Below are 15,321 nucleotides of genomic sequence, written 5' to 3' on the forward strand. Positions count from 1 at the left end.
CTGGATAGTGTTCCTTCTTTTTATGTTTCCCACTGTGGCTGAATAATAAACCTGTCACAACACTGCCTTTTCTGTTGAGATGTGAATCTCACAATCTTTTTTGCCCAGTCTCGCCTGGAGCCTCAATCTTCCCCATCTCAGCCTCTATGAAGATGAAGTCACCGTCACCTGCCACTCCATTCAGCTATAGAAATACCCATTTAAATAATGGCATATATAGTAAGCTCTGGTAAATTGAATCTCATTTTGTACTATGAATAAAAAGCTTTGAGTTTTTTAACTTTTAACAAAGCAAATAATCTTCCAGTAATGCAGATAATACTCAAATTTAGACACTTTTTAAACTTACTTTTCTTTCCATTTGAATTGATACATAATAATTGGGCAACCTAATTATACAGTGTGATAGTACGTGTATAAATGTGCAGTGATTAAATCATATGGTATAATACATGCAGTGATTAAATTGTGGTAATTAACATTTCCATCTCAAACATTTATGTGTGTGTATGTATGATAGATGCCTTTAACTCCTGCTTCTAGTTTTCTATAAAATATATAAATAGTTTTGAACCATATTAACCTCACTGTGCTATAGAATACTAGAACTTATTTCTTTTATCTAATTGTATTTTGTAACTACTGTCTAACCAAACTTCCATCCCCCATCTCCCTTCCCTTAGTCTTTAGTAACCACTGTTTTACTCACTTCATTTTCATTGGAAAGTTACGCTTAGTCATTTTATTATAATAGTTCACATTCATATCAGTATCTGCATATATTTCCTGTGTAATACAGGTGAACTCTGAATATTCCATGGAAGGTTTTATTACATAGCATTACAGAGGTTCTTGAATTGAAAAGTATGGCCAGTTGGATTTATTTTTTTTTGTTTACTATTTTTACCACTTCTAATTCAGCCACACAATAATATACTTATAGGGCTATTTAAATATGAAGACAACAGGAAAGGGATCTTGGCAGAAATTGAGGAAATGCTACTTGCTGATTATAGTATATGAAATAAAAAAATGCTAAGGTCTAAGAACTACCTGCATGTTGATATCTGAAGTTTTATCTCTGGTGTGTTTATATATCTCTGGTGTGTTTATTATTAGCGGTGTGTGAATAGATGTTTTTGGTAATAAATACTGCATGAAAATTCCATGATAGAAAGCCCAACTAATGCTATATTAATCAGGAGGAAACAATTGATCAAAAGTATGAAAATTAGTTTTTCTTTAGGTTCAAAGATAGATGTTAGAGTTTTATTTATCCCTTTTTACTTTTAATATTAAAATACATAATTTAAGCATATTAAGTTTGTTCACTTTTGTGCAATGTTAGCTTTTTTGAGGTAGAATTTTTGGATGCAGTTTTCTAAAGCATTACCTTTATATTTACTCTTTTTTATTTTTCTTCAGAATCTGTACCGATTTGAGGGCACTGGGTTTTCAAACATCCCTCAACTTATCGATTATCACTACACAACAAAACAAGTTATCACTAAGAAATCAGGTGTTGTTCTCCTGAATCCTATTCCTAAGGTAGGTTCAAATACCTTTTTATCCTTCTTTGTTTTACAAGAATGCTTGGTGAGCTAACATTTTTCACCTTACATAAAGTTCTTAGATTATGTACTAGAACTTGGGGAGCAAAAACATGTGTGAATACCACTATCACCAATACTGTTATTATATTCTGTATTTACTAGGGATACAAATGACCTTATTTTGATTTTCTTTGTTTGCCAGTTTTTCTTGACAGACTGTTTTTTTTTAGGTCTATGCTTTGAATTATTCAAGTTAATGAAAGATGGTTAAGATACAGAAGCCAAAGATGTCTAGCAATTAGGAATAAATGAGAATCTTAATTTTGGTGAGACATTTATAAGGTGCTTTATAATAAATTGAAAACTCTTTAAAACTACATTAGTCTTGAGGGTAGCAACTATCAACTTTCCTTTGCTGAACTTGGTAACTGGATGAGAGATCATGTTAGGTCCTGTCTGTCTCAAAGATCTGTCATGTGGTTTAAGAGATGATTTGTGTGGATAGAAATAGGTGGAGGAAAGTTTGACATGTCCAGACAAAACCTGTGGAACTAGACCAAAATCCAGCAATGGAACTGACTAAACCTAAACCTTTGAATGCTTTCAGTGCTCTAGGACGTGGACTGGGGTTTGAAAGAGTTTTTTTTTTTTTTTTTCTTTCCCATGGGCCTATGTGAATGAAAAGCACTATAGAATTCAGAAAGCCATAAAGCTTGATAGGTATTCATCAAGTCCATTTTTAATGGATGGAATGGCTTTGAATTTGAAGTGCTTGTCCTAATGAATGTTGGCATATAACCCTGATTAGTATATAACCCTTGGTGTTTCAAAAATGCCTTATAATTTCCTTTGTTAGGCTAGGAAATAATGTCCATATTTGTACATTGGTTGTATCTCTGTTTGCACTGATGGCTGGATTCTATGCATCCCCTCAAGAGTTTTGCCAAGAACTCTCTATTCCGTGTTTATTGCTAAGGAATTGGCCTTTTTAGACAGTGCTATTATTTTAAAATTAGATTAGCCTTAGTCAGAATTTTTTTTATTCATTTTGTTCTGTTTTATTGTAGAAAACCGTATGAAAAAGTTCTGGTTGGAAACAGGTTCTCACACTTTTTACACTTACAAAATAAAATTAAAAAGCCCAAAGCCCCAAAACAACAAAAACAAGAAGAACAACAAAATGTCTGCCAATATTTCTTTCCTCTTAAGAATAAATTCTATTGCTTGGCAGAATTTTTTTCCCACTTAAGTCCGAGTGAATAAATCCCCACTTATTCTAGTTTAAAATGGCTTTCATTCTTTTTGGTTTGAGCCTGAGTTAATTCCTGAACATCTGCATTTTGGTTAGAGTTGTCTGACTGAGATAAGATAACCATCTTTTAAGAGCTACAGTAGCTTTTATGTATTAGAGGTAAAATAATGGTTGAAGGAAAATCCTGATGATTTTTACATGTATACATATAAGAACAGAAGATTTTTAATTTAGGTATGCCAAAGGCATAAAAAATGGGCTCAAGAATAAAAATTGGCTACATTAACTAATCTGTTGTTTTCTGTGATTCCAGAGGTAAATGAAGTTTTTGCCCAATGCTTAATAGACCAATATACAAAAATAACATCTCTGTGCAACCTTATTAATGTCAAGTACTTTCAGACTTTTAGTGACAGATTAGTTATAATTCTCACTAGAGGTCAACAAGATGATGTAGACCTGTGTCTGATGTCCTAGTGCCATCATCATGGCAGAGATGGCTGCATGAAGGCCCTTTCTCCAGTCAAGTGCCATGACAGTGGCATTTCATTCCCTTTCCTGTGAAGTCCGTGACCTCAGGCTTTCCAAGGACTCTTGGAGGTACTATATAAGCCACGTTCCACCTACTATGTAAGCACGGAACAAGAGCCAAACTAGAATCCGCCCCCCGTACTCCTATTCCCCTCATTTTGGTGCCCCAGAGGCTGTAGACACTAGAGCCAAGTTAAGGAGCTGTCTCATCCTAGAGAAAACTTGCTTTCTTAACTATTCCAATAACACAGATTCTTCCCATACTTTAATCAGCAGCACAAAGATGAAATCGGGACAATGAAAGACCTTCCTTGGGGACAGAGGATAGAACAACAAATTGTATGAAGAGAGTAAGAGCAGTAAAAAAAAGAGAGGAGCTTAATTCCTCAGAAAACAGCAGAACTGGAGAAGATCCATTGATGTTTATGAGTTATTAAAGAATATTTCCATAGCAAGAGATCATGAACTACCTCCTTTTCCTCCCACTGGAAATAGGACTTGAACTCACCTGAAACTCTGCATAGGTTTTTTGCTCTATGCTGTCACTCTATCATTTCCATTTGAGACATGCTTGGACATCTGGATTTTTTTCTGAGCCTACTGGTTCCTTGTTTATTAGGCTTTTTTTTTTTTCCATGATTGGAGAATCAAAGCAATCCGTGTGTCTCAGGATGTACTCCAGCAGAATATATACCCTTAAGGGCTTATTATCAATCTAAATGATAAAACAAAGAAAACAAAAGATACTTCTTAATATTTTCTTGTCTCCTTAGGTTGGCAGCATAGATGAGAAAAAGACAAGATGTCCTTTTGTCATTTACTGCCACCTGGCTTCTGAATGAACTATAGGTGTGTGAGCAGCCATTTTGTAGCAAGGTTTTGGAGAGTTAGATCAGGAGGATTATTTACTGTTATTTGGACCTGGCTTACCCTGCATCAGTCATCCTTTATTCCTTAGACAATGAGATTTTCTATTTGAGCAACAAATCTGTACCATTAGATGGAAGTTTCCTGTTTCTAGTCTTCTGGGGACCCTTGATTGACATTAGAAAAACCCTCTTGTAAACTATTACCCAGTTAAAGTAGGCTTACATTTGAAATTGAGCCTCTGGGAGGAGTCAGAAAGCTGAATCTCTTAAGTACTAAATCCTGCAATCAAAGAGTCCTCCCCTTAGGCCAAGAGCCCTGACCTAGTTGCATTATGACAATTTGAGACCTATACTTCCCCTGGTCCTCATAGTTGGGGCCCCTTTATAAGCCATTTATGGCTCTGCAGCAGGCAACCATGATTCCTTTTTGGATTTTTCTCATGAATTCAAAGGATAAAAATCTATGGCCAATGAAGTGTGAGTATGAAAGCAGAGTTTATTGAAGCAAGAAGAAAGCAAACCAACCTCTCGTTAAGGAGAGGACTGCTGATGAAATGGCTGAGCTAGAAGTTTCTGTGTTCAGGAACTGCCCTTATTGGTTGTACCCTATGAAAGTATGGCATAAGGCAATCAGTCAGAGAAGACCTGTGATGGATGCTGAACCTGCTGAACTGAAAATAGTCCTCAGTCAGGTCTATCCTGTGTTTTCAACCCCAGGATCACAGAGACCTACTTAAAATGAAAATTTATGGGAGAGGGACGACAATACTGTTTCCTATGGACAGATTTTTGAAACTAACTTGTAGTTTCCAAGTTAGCTTTCCATTGCTAAGTGTTTTCCAAATGCCCTGGGAATTGACTAACCTACCTCACTATTTAGATGTTTAATTTCAAAATTCATAAACCTAGGGTCCATCTTTGATGGCTCCTTTACCACTACTTCTTCCTTAAATGACAAATGGTTTATGTACTTCATTGTACCTCTTTGAAGTTGTAACTTCAATTCAGGTATAGCTTACTGTGGATCAAATTCATAACAGGAAGATGCTTTATTTTCCTCATGCTACATTAATAAAAATAAACAACTAGTTTTTCAGTGCTCTGGCACTACATTTCACAAGCCAGCCAAATACTTGCTGTCTATTGTCATAGTCAGGTCTAAGCTGAGAGAACAAATCCATAATAGAGAAAAATAATAATGCAGATCTGGACATGGGTAGAAACACAGAACTTCAACTAAAACCATAGCACTCACTATATAAAGTTGTCCATGAAATGAGCTTAGAGATCGTATTAAATTCTCTTGACAGTTACATGGCCAATTATTATCTTTCTTTCCAACTTCCAACATTTTGGAGCTATCTCATCATTTTATAGCACTAGCTATGAAAATAAATGTATGTTAGAAGCTACAGAAGATTAAAAAGCTATATATGATAGTTTTATTAGGCAAAAATTTAAAAGTTTATCTCTTTGACTGTTAACCTGATTTAAAGTGCTAGTATTTGAAATATGCAAATCATTGCCTCAGTTTGTTATATATATTGTTATATACTTGATTTAAAGAATCATCCTACTCTTTTAAAAGACAATCACAATATAGAGACTGTGAAAGTTAGATAATTTGCAATTATAAGTGGAGAAAAATTGATATGGATTTTGCTATGGTGATATTAATCTATCATGTATCTTCCATTGAAAAGTTATTTGTACTGTTATTACTGAATCTATTCCTTGATTTAATTTGTGGAAGAAGTTAATATCTTTGACCATCTAATGTGCTATTAAATATCTAATTTTCATCTTTCTACACTTCATTTTACTCCTACATAAAGAATGTTATTTTGCTTTCAATATAATTTCTATTTCCCATTTATTTTCAAACCATGAAAATACAATTTTATTATCATGATACCTACAGTTTCTAAAGTAGGCTCTTTTCATTGCCTTATAAATATTCACTTAAAGCTATAGGAAACTACATAATCAAAGTTGGAGAAATTACTTAATTTTCACAACTTAATGATATTGTGTGCTTGACCTATTCATTCCTCACCTACTGGCTGATTTTTCTTCTAGTGACTCCAAAAGCTTCTGCAAATATATGGGAAATGGAACACAGCATTGTAAGCAGGGTTTATTAACTACTCATTATAATAATCCTTCACTTAGCAAACACAGTGGACATGTTCATTGCCTGTTCTTAGTTTAGCTCAGTTTCTGCTCAAATATCACCTCGTCAGAGAAGCTTTCTTTGTCCTAAAGTGTAAAATAGTACAATTACCCTCATGCTTCCCTTTACTTTTCTTAAATATTCTTTGATTTAGCATCTTATAGTTATTGATTATATTCCATTATAATATATGATATATTTTAACTGGTTTTCTCCACAAAGTGAAATATAATTTCTCTAAGGCCAGAATTATATTTAAGTTAGTGGAGCAGATATCCCTAGAAGAACACTGGACCAGAGTAGATGTTCCTTAAATGTTTGTTAAAAAATTGACTTTGAGCAATTGTTAGGACTTTGGGACAACTCTCCAACCTCTACTCTTCTACAATATGATAGGCAGGTGCTCTGCCAATGAGCTGCATCTTTTTAATGACTTTACTGTATGTGTTAGCTTGTGTAGTCTCAAATACCCCTGTGAAATAGTGTATCTGTTAACTACATATTATATTTCTGCTCTTCAACTGCATACAGTATTACAGATGAGACAATTTAGCCTAACATGGGAGAGAACTCTCAAGATGATGTAACTAATAAGAGATAGAGTTGGAGTTAGAACCTGCAGTAGTAACAATTATTTTTGTTTGTTTAGATTGTAGAGTCTAGACATTAGAGGCTAGAATAAACTTCAATTTTAAAAATGTGATTATAAGAAAAATGAAAGCTTTTATTTATTTTTTGTCAGTCATGGGGATTGAACTCTGGGCCTGAGCTCTGTCCCTCAGCTAGCTCTTCAGCTCAAGGCTAGTGCTCTGCCACTTGAGCCACAGTGCCACTTTTGGTTTTCTGAGTGATTTCTTGGAGATAAGAGTCTCATGGACTTTTCTGCCCAGCCTGGATTTGAACTGTGATCCTCAGATCTCAGCCTCCTGAGTAGCTAGGATTACAAGCATGAGCCACCGGTGCCCAGCAAATGAAAGGTTTTAAATTTCATGAAATGGTAAATTGAAAAGACTATTAAAAGCAGTATTACTATTCTTTATAATAAAGTCTTGAAACTATAATATTGGTCAGATTGAAGTTGGAGGTAAAATATAGAGCTTGCTAAGATATAGGTAAGAAAGGCATCTAGCCTACATTTAACATTTAAATGCTACTTGGAAAGTTGTTTGCTAAGTTTACTACTTCTCCAAATTTAGCTCTTTTCAAATAAAATCTCTTTCTGAATGGAAATTAAGGCAAAAAGTTTATATTTAATGCAAGTCAATTAACTTGATCCTTAGTCAATTAACTTGAAATTTAGACATTAACTTGAACTTTAGATGAATATCTGCTTGCCAGCTTGAACCAAATAATTGTCGTTATCAGAAGACTAGAGGCAGATTTTTGGTTGGTCGTGAGGCTTGAACTCTGGGCCTGAGTGCTATCCCTCAGCTCTTCAGCTGAAGGTGAGTGCTCTACCCCTTGAGCCACAGCACCACTTCCAGTTTTCTGAGTGGTTTATTGGAGATAAGATTCTCATGGACTTTCCTGCCCAGGCTGGCTTTGAACCGTTATCCTCAGATCTCAGCCTCCTGAGTAGCTAGGATTACACACATGAGCCACTGGAGCCCAGCCAGAGGCAGATTTTGAGAGGATATTAAATCCCTGTATCTCTGTATTTGTACTGCCTTATCAGGAGGTATGTGGTAAAAGCACTGATGATCAGATCAATATAACAAAAACAATAAGGAAGAAAGATTTTAAATTTGCTATTTTATTCATATTTTTATTTTCATAGTACTTATATACTATTAATAGTTTTTAATAGTACTTATATACTATAAATAGTTTTTAAATGTTGCTGTTTGCTTTACTTTATTAAGAATTATGTTATAGTTTTGATTGTTGTTGTTGTTTGCCTGTCCTAGGGCTTGAACTCAGGGCTTCGGCACTGTACCTGAGGCTCTTTGTGCTCTAGGCTAACACTCTACCACCTGAGCCACAGCATCACTTCTGGCATTTTTGAGTAGTTCATTGCAGGTCAGAGTCTCACAGGGACTTTTCTGCTTGGGCTGGCTTTAAACCACAATCCTCAGATAGCCTCTTGAGTAGCTTCTGGCTAGCTATCACATAGTTGTTGGATGAAGTCTTTTCACAGTAGCATTTTATGAAAATGAGTTCCATGAAATGGAAACAAATTTATTGTTGTACTCTTTGTGGTTCATTGTTTTCTATTTTCTTTGGTTTACTCCTTTTTGTCACTACTTTTGATTTCTGTACCCTTTGTCTTATATGTAAGTTGATCTGATTTGGCGAAGGGAAGAGGAAGCACAGAAATATGGGACGAAGGGTGAACCAATTCAGCAGTGATGTTGGAAATGAACTATACGTATCTCTTGGTGGGGTGGGGGTGGGGTGAGGGGATGTCAGGAGGGGAAAACTGGGAGAAAGTAAGGGAGGAGTTAATATGTTCAAAAGGAAATGTACTCATTATGTGACTTATGTAACTGGAACCCCTCTGAACCTCACCTTTACAATAAAATTTAAAAAAATCTCATGGATTTTCCTGCCTAAGCTGGCTTTAATCACAATCTTCAGATCCTAGCTTCCTGAGTTGCTGATTATAGAACTGAGCCACCAGTGCCTGGCTTACTCATGTTCTTTTTATTCACTAATATCTACTGGATAATTTTTTAATAGTTACAATTTTCATTACAGAATGAAAAATATACATGATATTTACTTAATACTCTAAGTTTAGTAGTATTCTACAATATGATGTATTTAAAATACTGAACATTTAAAATACTGAAATTAAAAAATACGTAAGTGTTGAGTTAGTTGAGAGTATCTTACCCCTCTTTACTGAATCTCTTTAACAACTGTGAATTATCTTATTATCTCCATTATAAAGTGAGGAAATTTGGAGATTATTATAAACTCTATATTATTTTTTCTCATAAATTTTAGAGCTGTTATCTAGCATTGATTCTTTTTCTTATCTATTTATTGTAATCCCAGTGAGTATGTTGTTATCTATATTATTCAGTAATGTTAGTAGTTCAACAGTTTATTATATACGTGAATAATCTGGCACTGAACTGTTACAGTGAATTTGACAGTTCTCATATACATGAATAATCTGGCACTGAACTGTTACAGTGAATTTGACAGTTACAGTTCATCACACAGAAGTCTGGCATGTGTTAAGGGGAAAGCAGTGGAACGTTCCCTAGGATAATCTAAGAATACAAATAAAACTTGGATTATAGAGTTGATCCATTCATCTATAATATAAAACAATCCTGCCACAGACTATGCAATATAGAAAATGATTTTTTAAATAAATCTCATTATTGGCTTGGGGCTCAGTGGTAGAGGGCTTCTAATATTTACATAGCATAGGTAGGCCCTATATTTAATCTGTAGCACTACAAAAGAAAACAACCAAAAACAAGTTATCCAAAATAATCATTACAGGCAGACATTTGGACTAAAGCCAATGTTAGTCCCAAAATCTTGTAAACAAGCCTTATTAATATTTGGAATCTGTGATTCCTCAATGGTATCTTATTCATAGGTCTATTTGAAGCTTACATAAGTATGATACTTTTAGTTTGAGGAGTCAGGTTTTCCAGTAATGAGTTCTACATATATTTTTATCCATCCTATCAGTTTTTGAAGGCTCATGGGAAGAGGATGACAAGGCAGATGAGATGAAAGGAATATGTCACTTGTAATTTTTATGCCAGACGAAAGGAGGATTTGGTATTTATATGATATATATTGCCTGATGTTTGTCATTCTATCTTTTAAAGAATTTGTTAGGCCATCTAATTCACAGACTTTGGAAATCATGTTAACATGTAAGAGAAATGTATGATTTTTGGTATGAATTTAACTCTTAGTCTATTTTCTGAATTTAACTCATAGTCTGTTTCCTGTTGGAAACCATAACTGTATCAGAGAGGATATACAACAATTGGAAACCAATTACTTTTAGTGATTGGAATGGTATAGGAGGAACTCTTGTCTTAACTTCCTTTTTTAGTTTTTTAAGACACTGAGATGTATTATCGCTTCAAAAATTAAATTTAAAAAGTTGTAAACATAGCATCTACCTTTGAGCAGTTATAACTTGAAGAATTACTAAGAGGGCAGAATGTTCAGATTATATTATTAACATAGAAAGGTAACTTGGAAAATAGTATCATAATGTATATGGGAGAAATGGAGTATTACTTATGAATATTCCCCCTCCCACCGCTGCCTCCCGTCCTGGGGCTTGGTCATTGTCTCTGAGAATCTTGCTCAAGGCTAATACTCTATTAGTTGAGTGACAATGCCTCTTCCAGTAGTTGATTGGAGATAAGAATCTGACAGACTTTCCTGACCAGGAAGGCTTTGAATTGCAATCCTCAGATCTCAGCCTCCTCAGTAGTTAGTAATTCAGCGGTGAGCCACCAGCACCTGACTACTTACAAATATCTTGAGTAGGAGAAAGTATGGCTGATATGAAGTGACTTCATTTAGTTTTGCATTTATATTTTTATAAACGTTTTTCTTGTAATGTTAACATTTTTCTAAATCACATTGTATATTATTATTTAGTAGAACACGAAGTCTTTATGTAAAAGTTTTCCTACTGTAGTGTTGAGGAAATAGTGTGTATTATACTGAGTTCTAGGACACACAAAACTAAGTGTATAGAACTGAAATATGTCATTCAAAAGTGTTTTATGTTTCTTTTATAAAACAGGCTACCACATATTTTAAAATACATATCTCTAATGTTGATTTTGTGAATCTCAATCTGAAAAATACTTCTATAAATACTTTTTAAGCCAATGCTTTTAAAATAGCAATGTGTGTTGCAGAAATTCAGAAGAGGAACCAATGGTTTGAGAATACTTCCCAGAGAAAGATGGACTTGAAGCAGGTCATAATAGGCAGAAGAAATAGGGGCAAAAAAATTGTGGGATATTTCAACACCAGTTTTTTTTTTTCCTTTCCATGTTGCCATTTTGGCTGTAATTGTTATTTTTTAAAATTAATATTGTTACTATAAAGGTAATGTACATTGCTTTCTTCCAGTTCAAGACCAGTTTTAAGGAAGGCCCTATCAGTTTGACAGAAACAAATGATTTGGGAATAAAATAGACTGAAAATTTCAAGTTGAAATTAGATTTTTTGAGAGCCTTGAATATCAGGAGTAAGAGAGGGAAAAACCCATTCTGCTGAAGATCGATAAACATGGTGTGAATATGAAATAAGTACACCTCAGATATAAAGCTGACACCCCTGACTCCCTAAATTATTGAAACTAGCCTTTGATTGCTTGATGAAGTAAAGGAATTCATTGGCACATTTAAAATGAAAAAGAAAAACATCAATTTACATTTTATTGTGTTTCATATTGAACTTGTAAAGCTACATTTCAGTAATGTTAAAACAAAAACAGAAACAAATGAACAGTGCCAGGGAAAAACAAGTAATGGTAGATATTTAAGAATAGTGAAAATACAAAATACAAGCTCCTAAAGGCCTGTATAAGTTGTGCTTTGCACTCTTGTTGTTTTTCATTAGCCTTGAGTAGTTGTACAAAGGAGTTTTTTCAATATGTCAGCTAGTGAATACAATGCATCTTGATCAATGTCATCCCTTTAATCATTTGTGCTTTGTGCTTGAAATTTAGCTCTAATCGTCCTAGAAGCTATTACAGAAAAAGTGCTAAGTAATTTTATGATGGGAAAGAAAAAATGATTTTAATTTGTTTAACGCAAAGTTTTACAAGGAATAAGTTTTAAAGAAAATTTCTCCCTTGGGATTTTGGATAAAATTTCTGCAGAAGTTTGGAGCACTTTCATAGATTGTTGCTTTTAGCATCCTTGCCAAGGATGATCAAGAGCATAATATTAAAATATAGCTTAGTAAAGAATATTCTGCTTCAGCAATTTTTCTTTATTGTTTAATTTTTGATGAGCTAAGAAAAAATGTAGGACTACAAATTTGTCATCAAAATACTAATGAAACAGCATTAAGTACATTAAGGAGTTTAAGCCAGTATCAAGATAACAAGGGATTATATCTATAATGTTTATATTATTTCATCTTGATACTATATCTGAAGAGTTTAAAGCATGCACATGGTCAGTGTCAAAAACCTTAATATGGAATGAGTTATCGTTAAACCATTGTTTTTTCACTCATGTGGTTTTTGACTCACGGGTTTTCAATGATTTATTTAGCTTTATAAAGTATCACTGTTAAATTACTTAGTTTAACAGACAAGCTCCATCCTTCCAGTCTCTTACTATCCATATCTTGGAGACTTGCCCCACATCCTCTCTTTTTGAAGACTAAAAGTTCATGCTGAGAATTTTAATGACATTGAAATGACAGGATTTAAATTAGAAGTAACAAGAATTGAGATACTGAAGGTGATTTTTTTTGAACCTGGGAAGCTTCATTTGTATATATTATAAGTGTTGGAAAAAGTGAAACTTAATATTTTCCTGTTATTTATTTATTTATTATTGTGGAAATATCATACAGAGGGGTTACAATTACATGGGCAATATAGTGAGTATTTTCCTGTTATTTATATAAAAAGTTGCTATATAAAACTAGATTACAAAGGAGAGTAATCATTTGTATTTATACTTTAACAATCCAAGACCTTCACGGTTAACTATAACCCTCAGTGTTTTGTGCCCTTACCACTAGAGTTTTTTCTTATCGATAGCCTCTACAAAGTAGAATTTTCCCAGTACTTCTACTAATGTTGGTTTTGTTTTAAAGAGTAAATCCTTTTTAACTCTAGATTCATTTAAGACCTCTAGAATTAATTTTTAATTCCCATAATATTGAAGTTTGAAGTAATCAAGATTTTTTGAAACTTCTCTAAGTAGCAGTTTAAAGATCATAAGTTCCGTTTCAATCTTGAGTATAGGGTTTATGTAAAGTCATCAATATTCATCTGAGATAGGTAAAAAAATTTAGATATTCAGAAGTCTTTTTATATTTTTTGTCTCTCCAGTTACTGTAAACATATACTTTAGATAATATTATAAAATAGTAAGTATATGAGGTTTAGTGATGACTGTCAAAATCTTTGTCATGAAATAAATTACTATCTTGTTGAAAGACAGATGTGTGAATATGAATTATGGTTCAGGTGATATGCTTCATTCAAGAGGAAATTTATAGTAGTTTAGCATACATCAGAAGGCATGTTACTGTAACAATTAAGGAGGGCTTCCAAGAGGAGGTTCCGATTTGAGAATTCCAGCTGGAGGTGTACTGGTGAAAGACCTGAAAGAGCATACTGTTTCAAACAAAGGAAATGCAGCTGATCTTGGGTTGAAAATTTCGGTGGCAGATTTGATCAACTATAAGGATTCTAGTTTAGTACTTGGAGTGAGAAATTGAGTGGTAATGAAGAGAAGATGGGAAAGAATGTGTGTTGAGTACAATAATGCTTCCCACTCCCACCAAAAATATGTGTCTATACTAATCTTAATACAACTTTGGTGGAGGGGGGAGGAAGATTGGGTGGAGGGGCAGGGAGAGGCTGGGAAGGGATGGGAAGGGGAAACAAAGGAGGAGGCTACAATGCTTGATAAGAAATGTACTCATTATCTTGCCCATGTAATTGTAACCCCTCTGTACAGTATTTTCACAATAAAAAAGTCTAAAAATATATTTTGCTACATAGCAGAGGAACTCCGCAGATTTATGTTAAGGATTCTTGAGAAGGTGTGACTATTGGGATTATCCTAGAGGACTCCCCATCATCACAAGTATCCTTCTAAGGAGAAGAGAGTGGAAAGAGAGTCAGAGATACGACTTCAAAAGTAGAAATTGTCACTATGTGGTCCAGAGCCATGAAAAAAAGGTAGCCTCCTGAACCTGTCAAAAGTGGTAGAGTGCTTGCCTTGCATGCATGAGGCCCTAGGTTCGATTCCTCAGCACCACATAAGCAAAAAGAAAAAAGCCAGAAGTAGTGCGTGCTGTGGCTCAAGTGGTAGAGCGCTAGCCTTGAGCTGAAGAGTTGAGGGACAGCGCCCAGGCCCAGAGTTCAGGCCCCACCACAGACAAAAAATTAAAAAAACAAAACAAGGATGGATTCTCCTCTGGAGTATTTTCTTGGGAGACTCATTTTGAATTTCCGAACTCTGGAATTGTGAGATAATTTGTGTTGCTAGTAATCACCACATTTTTTTTTAATGTTTTGTTATAGCAGTAGTAGAAAACTGATATAGGAAGAGAAGTTGGAAAAGTAGATGCCAAGTAGTTACTTTTATTTCATGTTTAAAGGATTTGATTTTTGTCTTGCTGGGTGATAAGAAGCTTTAAATAGTTTTTTCTCTAAAAAGAGTCATGATCAAATGTGTGTTTTATCAACATAGTTATGGCCCTGATATAGAGGCCAATTATTGAATTGTTGACAGAGATTCAAGTGACAATAAAATGTAAAAATATCAATTTTGGATTTAGAGAATGACTGGGTCATATTGAAATGTTGAGGTAAATTGATCACTTAAAATGGTGTGAATCACTAGCTTAGTTATGTGTCTGAGTTATCAAAAAGAACAAATTAGGTGGACAGAGCTATTAAGGATTACATTCAGATTTCCAGTTTGATCAGTAAGGTGATGATGTCATAGACTGAGATCTGGTGGGAAAAATGGTAAAAGGACATGTTGAGTTCTAGTGTATGTGATGCTTCTAATTAGTTGTGTTCTGTAGGTAGATAAATATACATAATTAGGATATAGAGCATTCTCAGGTCCACAGAGACTTTGGAGCCATCAGCAGGTAGATACAATGCTTGAAGGCTTTGAGTAGGTGATTTTTATATATCATTAATATATATTATATGATATATAGTATATCATATATTGATATATATATACATATCATAAATCACATCTAGAGTAAGTTGAAACCTAGGATGACCTA

At 34.2% G+C, this 15,321-nt stretch overlaps 1 protein-coding gene across 4 annotated transcripts in view; it reads left to right on the top strand.

The window, feature by feature from the left end:
* The window catches only part of Fer (FER tyrosine kinase), a 365,128-nt gene that overhangs the window by 156,491 nt on the left and 193,316 nt on the right, over window positions 1-15,321 (top strand). For all 4 annotated transcript variants that reach the window (XM_042692001.1, XM_042692002.1, XM_042691999.1 and 1 more), the window contains one exon: window positions 1,426-1,548. In XM_042692001.1, coding sequence (XP_042547935.1) covers window positions 1,426-1,548 — 123 coding nt within the window. The remainder of the gene's footprint in view (window positions 1-1,425; window positions 1,549-15,321) is intronic.

This window comes from Dipodomys spectabilis, unplaced genomic scaffold (genome assembly GCF_019054845.1).
Source record: "Dipodomys spectabilis isolate Male_0828 unplaced genomic scaffold, ASM1905484v1 ptg000147l, whole genome shotgun sequence".
NCBI lineage: Eukaryota > Metazoa > Chordata > Mammalia > Rodentia > Heteromyidae > Dipodomys > Dipodomys spectabilis.